We start from the raw sequence: 18484 nt of genomic DNA, 5'->3' as shown, positions 1-18484 counted from the left end.
TCTCAAGTATGTTATTTTAACTTTACTGATATATAGAAAACAATTTAAAGGCTTTACATAGCTGTAAGCTACCAGCTGGACATTGGAGATGTGTTTTCATTCCTTAACCCGTGACAAAGCCGTCCTGGAAGTACCTCATATCTGAAAGGTTTCATGAGAAAATACATGAAAAATACATAAAAGTGATGGCATCTCCTTTGGGATTGTTTAAAGAACAGACTGCTAATTTTGAGAATTTTTGGCTGCACAAGTAGAGACTGCAGATATTACAAATGAAACATTTGTGCTGATCCCCTGCTATTTCCAGCAATTATGGGACAATGACTTAAGACTCCATTGATTTAGCACCTCCATAAAGCTGGAGCAAAATGGTGTGAATCCCAGGCTGGGGACTCTGCTCTACAGCACTGCACAAATATTTTTACATGAGAGTTGCCAGAATAACTCAGTTCAAACATGTCATTAAAGTTACAAAATCATTTATTCAAAACCTACAAGCAGTCCTGGAGAATTCAAGTTGTCTGCACGAAGAGCTCTAATGCTCCATGTGCACAGAGAAGCATATGCAGATTAATTCCCCTCTTTCCCAACTTCTGATAATTTGGCTTTACAGCTTTTTAAACAAAAATCCTAGGAAGCAGATTTCCCAGAAGATTCTGGTTTGCCTGCTTTACAAGAAAAAAAAGCACAAACAAATGTTGTCATGGCAATTGTCTGCAATAGGAAATATTAGTTTTGTCCTGTACATTTAAATTTCCCTGTACATTTCATGTACAGATTGTTGAAGTTTATAGTGGACAGCAACAAGGGAGCTGTCATTTTTCAGTGGAGAAAAGATGATTTTCCTACCAGCGCTGCCCTTTCAAACAGAACTGTAAAAACAGTTTACAGACAATTAAGATTTCACTATTTTAATCAGGAGTTTATTTTAACATCAATTACTCGCAGAGAAGAATTGCCCCAAACAACTTTTCCAGTAAAAATAAATCTGCAGTCCCAAATCCAATCAAAATCATATTAAAACATAAATTTACCCTCTGGCCAGTCTCATGACACTTAAAGGCATGATTTGAAGAGTAAGATGGTAAGTTCACTGGGATAATTATAATAGATCTCTCTATTTCCAAGTGTATCTATGGTACAAATCTGGCCTCCCTGAAATTCATGGAGCCCCTCTAACACTTTTCCTGGAGCTTGATTATTGCCAAATCACATGAAATACATCTCCCACTGTCAACTTCACGTAGACATTCCCAGACATCCCAGTATTTACAAATTGGAAAAGATTTGGTTTATATAATTACTAATTTGGTCGGAAAGCCATTCTTTTTGGCAGAGACGTTTTGGCATTGTTAGGTGAGCAATCATTGGTTTACCAAGAAGAAGATTAGTTTTGTTTATTTTTAGAATAAATTCACTCTCCAAGCCATTTCTGGCTGCTATTAATCAGTCTGTTGAAATATATAGAAATAAAAGATCATTTCAGGAGTCAGATTTCAACTACTGGTAGCTTTCAACATGCTATGTAAAAATTTGGAAGTTATAAAATCAAGTTCATATATAAAAGATGCTTAACACAGTCAGTGATTCTGAGCAAAAATTGTCAGCTGAAAGTTTTTATGTGTCCTTTGAGATCTTGGTATCTGCAAAAATGATGATTAAAAATCACGATTTTTCTATGAATTGTAAGAATTGAAGAGGGAAAAAAATACTTGACAGAAAGAACTTACTTGAGGTTGGTCCATCAGTACTACCCCCAGTGTGGTGAGGGAAAACCATGGCAGGAGTTACTTTTATTTTACTTGTACTAAGTTTTATTACAGTAAGAATGTGAACTCTGAGAGAAAAATGGCTTGTGGATAAATGCCATAAATATTTTGACTTTAAAAAATCCATCTGGAGATTGATATTATGCCAATGGACATGAAGGGATATGAAGGGATATAGTCATGAGTAAGCCTATGATACTTCTGATATCTATTCACCTTAACTCCAGACATACTCAGCAGTGGGAAAAGGGAAATTTGAGGTATAATCTCTCTCAGCTATTAAGGAAGGTGTTTACAGCTGTCTGCTTCTCTGCACTTCTAATACAAGGAATGTGGTGGGATGTCCTCAGTGCTACTCAAAATAGATGAGATGAAAAAGCACTCTCAGGGTGTAGCTTGCTAATGCAGCAACAAGTGAGAAATACAAAATTTCAGAGAGATGCAGATAATTCTGATCCCAACAACTTTCTGATTCATCTCTCTTCCTCTTCCTCTGTCCTCTAGGAACCACAATCCATCTGATACAGCAAGATTTGCAAGTGGCATGACTTGCTATTCCTGCTTCACTGGCACTTTGTGTCAGAAATGAGCTGGGTGCAGTGTTTTGCCAGTTGATGCTTTGCCAATTTCAGGATAATGCTAGGAGCCAACTGTGCACATCTTGAAACTACAATAAGCTACAGGCAGCGTGGTTTTTCCCCCATTTGAAAGCAAATTGCATTTAGAAGCAGAAAGCAAGCAGCACGTGGCAGAGTAACTACTTGCACAACAAGATGCACTTGCTGTTGAGATCAGTACCTCTTTTTGGTGAAGGTTCCCATGACTTTTGTGCAGCTGGAGTTGTCTCCTCCACACACCCCACACTTATCATACTGGAGCTTGGATCCGATGATGCCATCACAGCCCGTTCGGATGCACTTCCCTCGCACGCAGACTGAGTTGCTGTAGGGTCGACACTCTGTGCCATCAGTGACCTGGGAAAGCAAATAAATCTTGCTTCAGACTGTCACAGAGATTTGTGGCTTTGGATCCACCTGGCAAAACTCAGTTCCTTACTGAAGTCACTAGCTAAGAGCAGGTCACCTCCCCTGACAGATCACACTGAGCTTCTCTAATATTGATGGTAAAAAAGCAGATGAAATGTAGCACAAGGACAAAAGCTAACTTTCAGTTTGGATTGCATCTGATAGAACAAACTGATCACAAGTCATATCTCTACCACTAACTATCCTATGCTAATTGGTTCTTTTAGGAGTTACTCTGAACTCCTTAAACATAGTTCAGGGTTAGATGTACTCTTTTCTCCTAATACTCTTTTTCCTCCAGAAAACCCCATAATGACAGAAAACTCCAGGCAGAAAGCCCTATATCCACTACTGAAAACAAACGAGTGCAGAGAGGCCCATAATTTTCATGCATTCACATACTGAGATATGGAAAAACTTATCTCATTTTCTGGCCCTAAGGCACAACCACTAGATCAAACCATTAAAACTGATCACACAGTTAAATGTTTGCATCACACGATTAACTTATTTTCCCTGGTTGTTGGGAAAGATTTCTAAAATATGGACACTTCTAAGCTGGAGCACGAAAACCTGACTGGAGCATTACCTTCTGAGAAAATACCACATAATAACCGGTTCCTTTGGCTCGGCAGGTGAGCTTGCAGACATCTCCAGGCAGTACTCCAGCATACTTGGGGACCCATTCCACAAAAGTCTTGACCCCCTTTGCATCAGACTGATAGCCATTCCTTGCTTCACATTGCTCTTGTCGGAAGGATTTAGCTGTGGAATTATTCACATCATTAGTGGCTATTTCAGACCATGCTGCAAATATCATTATGTCCATCTATTACTCCAATTTCTTTCCTACATCATTTTTAAGTTATGTCACACCACTTCTTTACTTAGAATTGGCCTTCCAATCCCTCTACTGTTTTAGCTTGGAAATCTCCCAATGGCTTAACAAGCAGTAAAGGCCTAAAGTTTGCGTGATTCATTTTAGAGGACTGACTTTTTTAGCTTTCTCTACAGTATCCAGGGTGAGGCGTGGATGAAGAATTAGGATACCGTCCTAATGCTGAACGTCTTGCCTTGATAAAGACAACCTGGGGAGGCTACAGTGAGCCCTTGCTGTGTAGTTTCAGGGCAGATACTCAGTGTTTAGTGTCTGTGAAGGGAGGGGGGCTGAAGCAGGGGGCACTCACCGTTGGCGGGGCAGGGGGTGACGTTGCAGGAGCGGTAGATGGCTCGCTTGCCTGTGCAGTATCTCCCGTTGTTCCTGGGGGCTGGGTTGTTGCAGTGCCGATAGGCAAACTGAACTCCCCCTCCACAGGTACGGGAGCACTGTCCCCAGGGGCCCCAGGATCCCCAGTTGCCATGGCTTGAAGCCTGAAAAACACATGGAACAGCAGGAGCTGAGTTCATCATCAAAACATGAATGGAGCTGTTACCTCAAAGTCACTGCTAATGTTTTCCTCAACTGAAGGCAATTCCTTCAGTTGGCCATTCAGGAAAAACAGGTCTTAGGAATCTTCTTTCTCCCAGCAAAGTGAATTTCTATCTTTTATCTGCATGCTGATGACATCTCATTTGCAAAGCCAACGCTGGACCTTGCTCCACACAGCCGCCTTCAGCCTCTTCAATGAACACATTCACAGTTTCATGGGCTGCTCTCTTATTTTTTGCTATTCCTACCCACAAGGCCCCTTAAACTGGCTCCAAGGGGTTCATCTCCCAGAATAAACCCATACTGCTTATCTGAGATTAATTAAATCCAACAATTGTGATGTGTAGGTATTGCTTGGAATTACTGGCAAGAGATGGAGCTGTCAACTCTGCTACATTGGCTATAGTATTGCAATATCATGTAGAAGCATAGAAATCCATAAAAAAGGGTACAGAAATCCATTTAAAAAGTGTTAGAAAGGCTGTATCTTGATTTGAATGGCTCCCATAGTTTGCAAATATTTTCACAGAGCTCTACAAGTCCACATCTCTTCTGTAGGTGACACAGAAGGGGCTACTGTCTACCCAGAGAATTTAGAAGTATCTGAACTGTGCAGGTGACAGCTCTCATGAGCCTGGGGATTCTTCAGATGTATTAAGTAGACAGGGGTTCTCGTCACTGGAAGCACAAACTTTTCTGATCCAGAAGTTATATTCTGGATTAATTTCATCTGCCCTTTTCTTCATTAGAATTAGGGACCTGGGTCCTTTCAGATAAGGGCTGTAAGTTAAACATGGAATGAGATTTATCTTGCTTTCTGTGCCAGGTCAGAAAGCCATGATTTACTGAATGGGAAAATCATTACCTCCAGTTTTCCAGGAACGATGGCTTTCCTTAAGGAAGAAAATACACTTCCTGAACCTCAGCAGCATTTTTCCTACATCACTCACCAACAACATCCTAATTACATGCTAAAAAAACAAGGCAGGTTTCAGTCTGACCAGCCCCTCCAAGGGATTGCCTTCTCCAATTCCCCTTGGGATAACTTACGGAGTAGTACTTCTTCTTGGTTTTGTCCACGCATTTCCCTTGGAGGCAGATCCTTCCTTTGCCACAGGGGGTTCCCTCGACGGCGGGCAGCTTCTTGGTGAGGCAGACCATCTGTCCCTGGCGCACCACGGCGCACCAGAGGCGCGAGCACACGTCCATGCCAGGGCACACGGTGTACTCGGCGCCGAACGCCAGCTTGCACTGCCGGATGGCGTCGTACGTCTGCCCCGGCAGCTCCTCGGGGCCCACGATGTGCTTCCTGGGCTGGTCCAGCAGGCAGTTCCCTACAAGAGCAAGACAAGGTGTTCTTTACTCCATTTTTTACTGTTCTTTTCCCTGAAGTGCTGCAATATTGTTCTGCAACAGCGAGCCTCCTTCAAGGGATGGTGATGTGAAGATTCTGAGGTGGTAGTACGTTTTCACAAGGTCAAACTGCTGCTACTGTGTTCTGACCCTGCTGCTGGGCTGCCTATTCCCAGCTTGAGGTGTAAATGAGTCTTACCCAGGTCCTTTTGGCCTTTCAATCCTTTATGCAAGACTTGAACACATTCTGTGCTATTTATTGGTCTGCTATTTAAGGAGCGAGCTAGACTCGCGTAAGCAAGACTAAAAGCAAGCACAGTTGTAATTTGAGTTTTAAATCAGGATGCCAGAAAGGGATGCCAGAAAAATCAAAAAGCACAGACTTGTAGCCAATGAGGCCAAAAAACCAAAACAAAACAGATCAAAAAATCAAAATTTCTACCAGGCTAAAGGAAAAATATAAGCTGGGTATCAAAACTAATGTTGCCACTAAAGCTGGACTGCACTTTTCTTCTAAGGAGTGATACTTGGCTGCTTATGGAACTAGTTTGAAAAGGGTTATGTAATTTATACAAAAACTCATAAATAACAGGAAGATAAAATTGCATGAATGTAGAGATTTGTATTTGTGTTTTAAAGTCTGCAGTGGTCAAGATTTGTCTGGCACACTCTAAAAATGAGAACACATTTATGTTCTAGGTATCTTCTGATAGCTGGGGTTTTTTTACTATTGAAAACCTCACTTGTTGACATGCAGAACTATTTATTCAGTGTAACCTCTTTTACACTTCATGAAAGGGATATGTGGTCTGGGCAAGCTTCACTCATCCTCGGCCAAAATAACTCACCACAATTTACCTCACTTTGGAACCCACACCAGTGTTCTTCACTTGCATCATGGCTGAAAAAAGCCTATCTATAAAACCCTCACTATTTACACAAGATGGAATAGAATTTCAAGCTATGGCAGGGAGTTTAAGCAAACCAAATACCCCATTTCTCAATAGCTTGAGTTTTCCTTCCAAAACACACACTTACTGCAACTGTTCTGCTCTTCTAAAGACTAATGCCAATTAGCCAAATTAGCCAAAAATTCTTTCTGTGTGATGACTTGCAACCAAAAACTGTCTTGTTAAACCTGTTCCACTTGCTGACCCTGATTTACCCTAGCCTTCTATTTCATCTGGATTATGTTGAAATTTTAATGCAGACAAGGTGTGCCAATGCTAACTGTCATGACATAAAGATAATTAAAAATACCCTGGGTTGTTGTAGTGTAAAATATCAGAGATGTGATGAGGAGTAAGGTTTTTCCTTACATAAGGAAAAACATAATTTGCTTAAGCTCTGGCAAAAGTACACTTTGTAAAAGTGAACAGGAGGGTAAATCCTCCTTCATATACCTTGTGAGGAGGGAGGAAGCCACTGAAATGTGAGAGCAGTGATAGGAAGGCTGTAGCATGTCAATATTCAGTATTATACACTGCTTTTGTACCTATGCCTAGGTTTATCAAACTCCCAAGCAGAGCTGGTTTTCAGTATTTTAAAACATCATAATAACACTTCATTTCAACTGGAAATACAAATTTAGAGAAAAAGGAGAGGAAAGTCTCATCCTTGCATATACTCATCTGTCTATCATTTCAGTTTCACAAGCTCACACAGCAAATACTGCATTTTTTCCCTTCCAGAACACAGGGAAATGAGTTCCAAACTTCTCCTTAACTGAGGGAAGCTGTGCAATCTCTACAAAGCCAGGTGCTCCAGCTGATCTCACACGATAAATTCAAAACTGAGGATAGGGAAGGCTCCTAAGGATTTCCCACAGGAAAAAAACCCCATCTTTATATGGGTAGACTGTAGCAGTGTCTATGTTTGGACAGGCTGCAGTGAATTGCAGGTGTTTTTACCACCAGCTGGTCCAACCTCCTGCTTGTCATGGCCCCTGGTGGGAGGGCAGAGAGGGCTTCAATTCTCCATTACATTTCAACATCCAGAGCATATACATAACTGCTATTCCCATTTTTTTTGTCCTGGGCACCAAAGAACATCTTTGTGCCCTGGAATAGAGCAACATTGTTGGCTGATGACAGTGCTAATTAAGCCATCTCATTATCTCTCTCAATGCCATGTGTAATATATCTTGGGGAAAAAAAAAAGGAAGGCGGAACAAGATCTGTGCAGGAAGCAGATAAGCAGGATATAAATTAATTAAAATACAAACAGTCCTTGTTCCAGGTTGTACAGATCACTGGGACTGAACACACCAAGTCCCAAGCAACCATCCCACAGCCTGGTGGTTGGCATGACAATAAAGGCAATTAGTACCTTTGGAAAGGCTTTGCTAAAAGCAGATGGATATAAATGTCACTCTCCTCTGGACAGGAACCAAGCCTTTTCTTCCTAAATGTCAAACTGTTGTCTGGGGTCATATCATGAGTGTAAAAAAATGGTGATACCATGACAGAGCTGTTTATTGTTCTCAGAGCAGGCCCCCGAAGACGGGGAATCAGCACCTTGATCCTCCCCAGCCCCCTGGCTGACCTTGGACGAGACATTTCTCAGCTGGGATTTACTCAGCTGACTTCATGTAATGCTGGTGTCTGCAGTGCACTCAGCTGTCAGGTGTTTCACTGCTGAGCAAAATCAGTTTATGGTGTCATTCAGCACCACTCATGTCCCCAGCGCTGCTGAGGCCACTGATTGTCAGATCAAATTTTCATATCATTTCAAGTCAAATTATTGATTTCCACTTCAACTTAATGGAAGTTTGTATTCTGTCAGGACAGATCCCTTATTTAAAAAAAAATAACTGGGAAATTATAAATTTCTACAGAAAAGAAGACTGTTACTTAGAAAAAGTCTCTGAATGGCTGATCCATCAAGAAAAGACTCCTTAAATATGCATGTGAAATCACAGCAATAGCATCAGCAATACAATTAATTCCCAGAGGTCTATGAACCTACACGATGAGAGGTTCAAATTTGATATGAATAATTTCATCATATCAATAACTCTTGAAGACCACACACCTAAATGATAGCTACTCATGAACTGAGAAGAAAACAGTTCCTTACATTCTCTGAGAGGTCATTCATGGATGCTGGGAAAGTTACCTCAGTAACTCAAAAGGGAAAGTTCTCTTCATTTGTGGAAATTAATTTGGTAATATTAAATCAATGCCAGAGCAATATGGACCATAAAACAGGATAGTACAGATTAATGGATCTAATAAAATTGAGAGAAAAAAATTAAGTCATGCAGAGAAAAATATTTCAGAGAGCACTGAAATCAGCCAACAAAATATTTAAAAGCAAACCTTTACATTCAGCAGACACACCATACATTTATCCATAAGCATTTTGGTTACCATAACAACTTGATCCATTCACTCAATTATGTCATTTTTATCTCAGCATTTTGGAATTTGAGTGGTTTGTTTAATAACTGCAGTTGCTTTGGGAGCACAGTGAAGACTTTAAAATTCATTAAAGAGTGAAGTTGAAGACTATGCTTTTTCATTTCTACTTTTGGAAAACGAAATTTTTGTCCTTATTCCCAGAGGGGTAAATGTCATATCTAGCAAATAAGCTGCCATAAAATGTTCTTATTAAAATATATAGATTAACAGTAACAAGTAGCATGTAGCAGACACAGGGAGTGATAACACATACCATGGCCATCATCAAAGAATTCTGTGATAGTTGCTGAAGTACACTTGGACCAGGGTTTTGAAGCATCAATGCTGGTCAGAATGGAGGACATCAGGCGCTTGTCTTCCATGGAGCCAAAGTTCTCCTCACAGAACTTGGAGTCATCGTGGGAAAGCCCAAGCAAGTGCCCTGTGGAAATGAAATAAATAAATACAATTATATGACTATCCAGAGTTTACCAGCTGGAGTTCACAGTCATGTGAGGGAAGCGAATTGTGCTCATTTATATTTATCAACAATTGATTTCTTACTATTTTTCCAAATCACCTTCAGCAAGAAAAACTTTGTGAAAATATTCTGCAACTGTCTAGAAAGGTGCTACATCTTTTTAAATAGCTAAAAATAAAAGTATTTATGATGCAACTAAACAAAGGGTAGAAGAATGAATGGGAATAAAGCTGCAGAGAGCTGAAGCCTGAACTTAATGCTCAAAATGTTCAGCCTAAGCCAGAAGTTGATTAATAAGATATGCAGGGCTAAACCAAGAGTGCTTTAACAATAAGGACAAGACCACCCATCAAAGCCACTGCAGAGAAAAAAAAGCCTGATGCCCTGAAAAGGACTCATTCTGCAAGATTTGGCCTTTCCTTTTTTCAGGTAAGTGAAACCATTTTTGTTTGGCAATACTTCCTATATAAAGCCAGATAAAGCTGTTTTTATGGTGCACTGAGACACTGAATATCAGGAGGTACATGTCAAGTTTCAATCTGATACAGCACTACATACAAAGACTTGCTCTGAAGAGATGACAACAGCTTTGTTTCATTCCAGACAAATGCTGGTGTTGAGCAAAACAATTCACTGCTAAGATTATTATTTCAAACTGACAGACTCCTCTGACAGAGTAACCAAATAATGAGCGCACCACTTCCAACCTACACAGCAAAATCTCTGGAAGTGGGCTGAGTCTTTAATACATTGTATTTACACTGTATTTACTGATCCAAGACTGGTCACAGTTGTAGAAATTACCTCACAGCAGAATGTTTGTGAAATAAGGTAGTGAGGGTCTCTCAGCAGAAAAGGAGTTTAATTTTTAAGTCTTTGCCTTGGAACTAAACAGCCCTGGGAATAAAAAAAGCTGGAGCATTGATCCAAAGAGTTTGGCTGAGTAACATCCCACAGCACTCAGCACTGGTTCAGTGTGGGATATGAATGATAGTTGGGTGCACACCAGCAACTCCAGGATGCAATTTTTCAGAGTGCTCAGCATTTTATAGCACCATTCAGAACTACCCAGAACTCTGTGACATGGAGCTTTCAGTGCTGCAGGGCAGAACTGCAGTTTGTCACAGCCTCTGGTACCACTCTATCCATTAGGCCTTTTTCTGACCTAGAGATGGGGCAATTGAGAGATGTTTAAAAACTTTTATTCCATTTTCAGTCTCATGAGAAGGGTGAGACAATACAGATGTTCTAATTCTCGCTATCACAATCAGAGGCCAACTATTTCCCAATTATAATACACTGTAAGTGTTTCTTGGCCTATCAGCTTTTGTCACACCATGCTGTAACTGCCTTAAAACCAATCATCTAAAACTATCCCTCGTGGGTCCTACTACAGTGCATCTTTCATAGCTCTATTTCTCTAAAGTATCCAGTCTTATTTGTAAGGCCACCCTTTGAAACTTGTTTCTAGTTCCATTTCCATCTTCTATCAGAAGGTTGTTTCCACCTTCTGTCAGACTTTAAAACCTCTCTACAAATTCATTTCCCACACCACTCTGCAGCACTTCACCCACATAAGATGCAGTTTTGTTCTCCAGACAAATCACTTTATTTCATACCTGTACTTCACTCTTCAGGACTGTTCATTTTCTGCTAAGGACATCCCATGGAAGTACATGACTAAACAATACAGTGCACATATTCACAGCCTCTTAATGCTCCTGCAGCTTGGGCTGCTCTTGAGTTTCTCTGCTACCTATGACATCTTTCTCTTTTTCTCCTTCAGAGAGACAAATAAAAAATAGCCTTTGGATATGAGGAAGCCTGCAGGTAAATTTCAAGTTCTTCACTTTGAGCAGAGAGACTGAGGATTTCTTTATAACACTGCTGCAGTTTAGCCTCCCTCCTCAGAAAAAGCCTGGACAGCCTCACTGGAGAATTTCAGAGTAAATAAATAAAATGAAATGCTTCTCAGGCCACTGTTCAGCACAGAACATTTCATCCCAAATACTTTGGCAAAAGCAGAGGAATCTGAAACAGGGTCATCTCCTGGAAAGTGTCGGGCTGCTGAATTCACCTTTAATGAGAGAGCAGCATAACTTCTCTGCTTTACAGTGATAAATGGGGTGAGCTGAGGACACACCTCATTAGCAGCGTCTACTTTGTCATATTAAATCAGGCCATTGTTCCAGTGCATGACAAGAACCAAGTCACTTACTTGGCAGACTTCAGCCTCTTGGAGGAGAAGCTTCCCAAAGTATTTGTGAATCTCCTTCGTTATGTTTAAAATTTTCAAAAATAATTGAAAAAACCCATCATGACAAGGAAAGAAGCAGTAAGTAGTGAATAATTTCCAAAATACATAATTCTGATTGTCAGTGTTTGGGCTTCTAAATTAGCCCCCAGTGATGTTAGTGAGGATAATAGCATTAAATATATGGATTTTAGCTCTCCATACTGATTTGCCAGTTAATTTTGTATGCACGTGTCCTGGGGTGACAAACACTTACATTCACTTATAAACACTGTGAATGCAACTCTCGAAGGATTTCATGGAGCTAAATTCCTAATTCTTACCATAACCTAAATTTCTCCCTGTTCTAACTTTGCCTTTTAAGGCACTCTGACCAGACTTAGAAGTGATTAAAGCATATGACAAACTCCCAATGATGCTGCAATCTGGTTTTGCATTTCATTAAAAAGAATCAAAATTCAAAGTATCACAGAGCTGTGTAATCTCTAAATACTGCCTGGCTAAGTTTTGCTCTTTCTAGCACAGAAGTGAGAACAGCAAAGTCCTTTAACACCTGTACCCTTCATCCTTTTGCATCCAAAAATTAAGGGAGGGACACTTCCTTTCCTACTTCAAGAAGTCTCTCCCCACCATCCCTCACATGCATAAAACCCTGCTGATGTTATTATTACATGATTACGCCATTACAATTAGGGCATTTTCTGGTGGGGTGCTTGCCTTCCAAATTGGAAAGGTTGATCCTTCAAGTGATCCTGCATGGAAGCAGAGCTCTGGAGAAAGCTCTGGACAGAAGTGAAGACTCGAGGAATACAAATCTTACACAGAAGGCTTTTGAAAACAATGCCAATTTTAGCCCCACCCCATTTTGTACCAGTATGAACGTCAAACTGGGCTATTGAAGAAAAAGAAAAGGCTCCCAGCAGCTGTGTAAAATGATGACTGATTGAGAATGGGTTCGTAGATTATCTGCTGTTTTCTACTTAATGAAGCATCTTACTGGTGCTGACAGTTCCCACTGAGTGAAAATGACATAATACAATTTTACCAGCAGGATGGTGTTTAGTTAAGTTATGCTGTAGGAATGCACAAAATCGTGAAGGAAACAGATGGAGGGGAGGCAGGGTTTGCCCTCTTGTAGCCAAGGAGGAGGTGGCCTGCTTGTAAATTCATCTCCAACTCCAAAAAGACCAATGGCCCAAATGGAGTGACATCCTCCCCTCACAGCTTTCCTGCTGAAGGCCAACACCTGCTACAGCCCAGCAGGAAATAATACCTGCAAAGGGTTCAAAAATGATCCCGACACCTTGCAGGAATGGGGGGTATATCCCTAATACAAGGTGGGAATACTTCAGAGAAATTGTGACAAGTCAGTTAAAACTTTCATCCTCTCTGAGGATCAGGACACAAGAGCCCGCAGGGAAAGCAGGTATGCACCAGAGCTGTGCTGGATGTGTGGTGAAGCAGATCTCTTATTCCCAGGAACACTGGGAAACCAACCAGAATCACAGAATATCCTGTGCTGGAAGGAACCCACAAGGATCATCCAAGTCCAGCTCCTGGCCCTGCCCAGGACAGCTCCAAGAATCCCACCCTGTGCCTGAGAGCACTGTCAAATGCTCATGTCCAAATGCTTCTTGGAGTCTGGATATTTCTGGTTTTTCTTAATATACAGTTCTAGACTATCTGTAGAGGTTCTCTGAGTGAACACCATGCAAAATTACTGTCATACATTTCTCACTGGTATTTCAAGCATTAGAAACAAGAAAACAGAAAATATCCACAACACACAGCAAGCCAACTCCAGGCTTTGCTAAAGCACAAACCAAGCTGGGTCTCCTGGAAAAAAGCCACCTGCTTATGGACAAGGATTTGGACAGAATGTCAAAGAGCAGCTCATGTAGTCCCTCTGACCACAGGAGACATGCAAGGTGACACAGCAGGCTGAAAAATGCTGCAGGCGTTGTAATTTGTTTTCTCAGAGGAGCTCAGCTCGGATGAAGCACATGTTTGCCAGTGAGATCATGCCTTTCACCTCATTTCCAGTTGGGACAACTGGGGAGCAAAAGAAGGTCAAGAGATTTGCCCCAGGTTCCCCTGTGAGTCAGTGGCTCTCATGGGATCAGGGTTCAGGAAGCTCCTGGCTCAACATTCCTTGGGCTAATAATCACCAGCCCAGACCTTCTGCATCAGCCTCCTGCTCTCTCCTTGGCTGAACAAAGATTGCATGTGGGAACTCTGTCAAAAGAAAACCATTTCTTCTGGCATGGGCTGTTTTCCTAACTCCTGTGAGTTTCTGACTCCTTCTTAAGAACTTCATGCTGCTATCACTCAGGAATCCTGTTGAAGTCATGATGGGCCTAAGCAATAACAATTAATAAAGCTGGTGGTTTTTTTTAATAAGCAAAGTGATTTGAATTACACAAGCTTACAAAAAAATTTCCATAGAATATAAAACTAGACATTCCTCTTTTTTTTATTCTTGAACTTTACCTCCAGTTTTCTTTTCTTTGACTGCTATCAGCCACTTATGAAAGAAAAAGGATTTAAAAAATCACTCTCTCTTTTAAATCTCTAGCCCAGAGGCAGTTTTTAATATTTCTGGCTTAAAAGAGTTCTTCAGACTCAATGAAACAATAGTCTGGAGTGCAGCTTCTTCTCAGGAGCAGACATTAAAAAAAAAGCCCCAATCAGACATTTACCCACCAGTGCTGCAGACTTTACACAAAACAAACCTGTGCTGAGCTGGCTTGTTGTAACAGACTTGTGGGAGATCACAGACCCATCAGCCCTGTCAGACAGGCAATTCCCAGGCAAGGCTCTGCCCAGGCATTCAGAGACCACTGTGTCCACACAGACTTAAATAATCATTAAAAAGATGTGGCCTTGGAGGTCCACACTGCACTAATTAATGGAGCATGCAGAAGAGAAATACTCATTTTAATGAAGAAGCAGGAGATGGTGACACCTATTTCACACCTGTTCAACTCAGAGCAGCTTGGAAAGAACGTAATTCACAGCAGCTCATGGAAAATGAATGGATCCGTGGAAGTACACAGTGCAAGAATGTAAAAATTGCATTGTCTGCTGCACCAAAAGTCTCCCCTCACAAAAACTACATTAGATTGGTATTATCTACCTGCCAAGGAGGAAAGCAATGCCTACTTTACCCTGCAGTCTGGAAGGCTGGAGGCCCAGGCTGAACACTGAACTTCTTATAGGATCATAACATCAGAGATCACTTAGGTTGGTTGGAAAAAACCATTGAGCACAACCATAAACCTAGCACTGCCAAATCCACCACTAAACCACGTCCATAACATATTTTCTGATAACGACTGCTGTGAAATATTAGGCAAAACACAGAGTTTTACAGTGTGCTTTAAGCACCATGCCTGCTGCAGGTGGAGCAATGATATATTTTATATAACATTACAAGGTAATAAAAACATTGCTGGGCAAGCCAAGAATTTTTATTCAAAATTTTAACCAGCAACCTTTTAGACAGCTGATGTTTGCTTTTTGAGGCATCAGCTTAATTTTCTGCCCCACCTTCAGCTCTTGTGAAGGCTTAGCTTTGTCTGCCCACCTTTCCTCTTAATCAAAAGGGGTATGTTCATGAAGGCTTAATTTGAGAGCTTTTGCAAGCAGAAATTAAGATAGAACTTTGAAAAAAAGGTTCAAAGAGGAGGAATCAAGCAATTTTCCTGATGTATGTCAGCAGAGAAGAGTTAAATGAGTGTACTCTCTGTTTTTCTTTTGTTGTTTTAAGAAAGCAAATCTGCCTAATTATGATTACCTGGATATTTGCCTAAACTTCATCTGTCATGAAGGAAACCTAATATGAGACTCAACCTCCACTGTTTTTCTCGTGGCTGTGAGACTCTGTGCCCTTGGCAATGTATCCCCCTTGAAATGAAAGGCTCCAGGAGATTTGTAGCTGTCAGGTCTGAAGCTTGTCTTTATCTGCTTTATCTTGACAGCCTGGAAATCAAAGGGCTGCATGTTCAGCAGAACATGGCAAAGGAAAGATTGCTGTCTTTAGTTACTTTTGAGTGTACACAAAATGAGCACATGTGGCAAAACAAGGAGTGGGAGGATTTTTTGACTCTTCTACGGACATCAAAAGACTCCTTTAAGTATCACACACGTTGTTCTCAGTTTCATTTGTTATTGAAGGAGTCAGAATCAGAGTTTGCTGTAAGTTAGACATGGTATTCCTTCCTCAGTGGCCTGCAGTTTAAACACAGCTCAGGCCCTGAATGAACAGCTGCAACCCACTCAGAGTTCATGGTATTCTGATGTATTTCAGTGAACCACCTGAGCAGAGATGCCAGGAGCAATACCTCATTTCTAAAATGCCTTTTTTACAGAAAATTATGCTCTCTAATACATTTTGCTGACAGTGCTCATGACACTTGTGTCCTCAGTGGTGACAGAGGACACAGAATGATGCCATGCTGGAAAAGATTTGGTATCAAACTCATTATTTAATATATGAAGAAAATTCTTGGCTGTGAGGGCAGTGAGGCCCTGGCACAGAAAAGCTGTGGTTGCCCTGTCCCTGGAAGTGTCCAAGGGCAGCTTGAAGCAGCCTGGAATAGTGGAAGATGTCCCTGCCCATGGCAGGGGGTGAAACTGGATCATTTTTAAGGCCCCTTACAACCCAAACCATTCCATGATTTTTTAGTTTTAGTTTCTGTGCAGCCCCTTGGTTTCAGGCATTAAACAGCCCAGCTGTGGAGGATGTTGTGATAACTCCTCATAACCACAGAAAATGATGCTGAGCAGAGACCTTGAAAAGGCATCCTGTGCATCCCTGTGCCCTGGGGTAGGATCAGCATCCCCTGAGCCACAGCTGCTTCAGCCAGATGGCTCCTGTGAACCTTCAGAATCGGAGCCTCCCCAAGCACTTCACTCCTGCCCTCAACTGTCCTGCTCAGATGATTTTGGCTAATGCTTAAAGCAAATCTCCCCTGCTGCAATTTCAGGCCATTACCCCTTGTGCTGTCCCAGGTGGACATGGGGAATGATTTAGTATGCAAATTTTTGCAGCAATTTTTTAAACGTATTTGAAGGCTGCTTTTATCCCACCCTTTGGCCTTGCCTCCCCAAAAGTCACATGTGAAAGATAAAAGGCAACTAATGAACAAAGGTTTAATTAGTTCCACACAGCAATGCTAAAGCTATAGCCTAAAAATAAAATACTTGGAAAGAACATCAGTAAACCATATTACTCAGGAGGACAGAAGGAGTAACTGCATGCCAGAGTGTTTGTGTAACAGAGGAGTAGGAACATTGCAAAAGGTCAAATGAACATTACCACTGAGAAAAAAAAGGCTGTATTGCCTCTTTCTAAAAAATTAAGTTTCTTAAGATTGATGGAAAGAACAAAGATAAATATAATTTAAAATGTTAGACCCATGTAACTCCCACTGAGCTGAACTGGAGCTTTGCCTGCTTGAAGGCTGCAGGAAGGATGCTTTTGTACTTAAGGACCAGATCAAAACTCAGGAGACTCTAGATCAAAACCCAGGTTTAATTCTTGGCTTTCCCTGGGATTCCCTTTGTGATTTGGGGAAATTTCCTATAGATAAAACCAGCAGTAGCTCCACTTAGATCCCCTTGAACTCTTCTCATTTTGCTTTTGTAGATGACAAACTGTTTAGGGTGGTGGTAAGGCTGTGCCAAAGCACAGTGGGACTCCAGCACAAACTTCTGACCATGACTGTACCTCAAACATAGCACAGGCTGTAAAACATGGCAACATCCCATCACAAAATATGTCAAATGTAATTCCAGCTGACTGACTGTGCCTGTTGCTGATGATGGATCATGCTGATCTTCACTTGTTTATAATTCAGCACCGTCAAAGTAACAAATCTCTGATCCAAAAGTCCAGAGTATTAGAGTGCCAATCTCATTGGTTTTGCTTCCTGATGGTTATTTTAATAAGGGACACATGGAGAAGCAATGTAGTGCTGCCCTATGAAAAACATTAAATAACTGTTGAGATTATGAGCAATCTCAGGTTCTTTCCTGCTCTCCTCCACATGTCCCCAGGAGGCAGGGAAGTGCATGAAGCAAGGAAACATCTTTTTTTTAGACAATAGGCTGCTGATAATAAAGGCTTGGAGAATGCCTACATACTGTGCCTAAGCTCAGACAGCTCTGCAGAGCTCTGGAGGTGTCGTTGAAGGAGTTGCTAGAAGTAAAAAAAAGCATCCATATGCCACAGCAGGGTGATGACTCCAGGCAAGAATCCAGGGGGTTATTTTTGAGAAAACGAGGCTACTGCTGTCCCATTGACAGCAGCATGCACCCTGCTAGAAAATAACCAGATATGGATTTTCTGTTGGTGGCTGGATGTCTTGGCAGGCTGTGATTTCAAAGTAACATTTATGGTATTACCGCTGCTCCCCTGTATTCTGAGGGGAAACTGGATTACCACATTAAAGTTACAAGGTTTCTTTCCAGTTTTTTGTTGCACTGTCCTCTTTTTTTTCCATTTGACATTGAAGACAAGCTATTACTGATTTTCCTACATACAAGTAGGACAAGATTTAGGTCCCACCTTATCACACTTTATATAAAGATCTCCACCTCTTATTGACAGCTAATCATTTATACCAAGAATTTGCATCTATTCATTCTTGTGCTCTCCTTTACAGGCCTGTGGAGGTTTTTCCTGTTGCTGCTCATTCATTCACTCCCCCTCAAAAAACACTGGTCAAAATCCATCTATTTTATCTGGAAGAAATAAAACAAACATCTC

The 18484-nt window shown here is 41.2% G+C and overlaps 1 protein-coding gene across 1 annotated transcript in view; it reads right to left on the bottom strand.

The window, feature by feature from the left end:
• Positions 1–18484, bottom strand: part of ADAMTS5 (ADAM metallopeptidase with thrombospondin type 1 motif 5) — a 39565-nt gene that overhangs the window by 7404 nt on the left and 13677 nt on the right. Inside the window, exons 3-7 of the mRNA XM_036404184.1 lie at positions 9252–9419; positions 5274–5557; positions 3982–4165; positions 3384–3559; positions 2568–2743 (exon numbers count right to left, since the gene is read on the bottom strand). Coding sequence (XP_036260077.1) covers positions 2568–2743; positions 3384–3559; positions 3982–4165; positions 5274–5557; positions 9252–9419 — 988 coding nt within the window. The remainder of the gene's footprint in view (positions 1–2567; positions 2744–3383; positions 3560–3981; positions 4166–5273; positions 5558–9251; positions 9420–18484) is intronic.

This window comes from Molothrus ater, chromosome 2, assembly GCF_012460135.2.
Source record: "Molothrus ater isolate BHLD 08-10-18 breed brown headed cowbird chromosome 2, BPBGC_Mater_1.1, whole genome shotgun sequence".
In the NCBI taxonomy this organism is placed as follows: Eukaryota; Metazoa; Chordata; class Aves; order Passeriformes; family Icteridae; genus Molothrus; species Molothrus ater.
The sequence above is the reverse complement of the archived record's forward strand: the minus strand, read 5'-3'. Positions and strand labels throughout refer to the sequence as shown.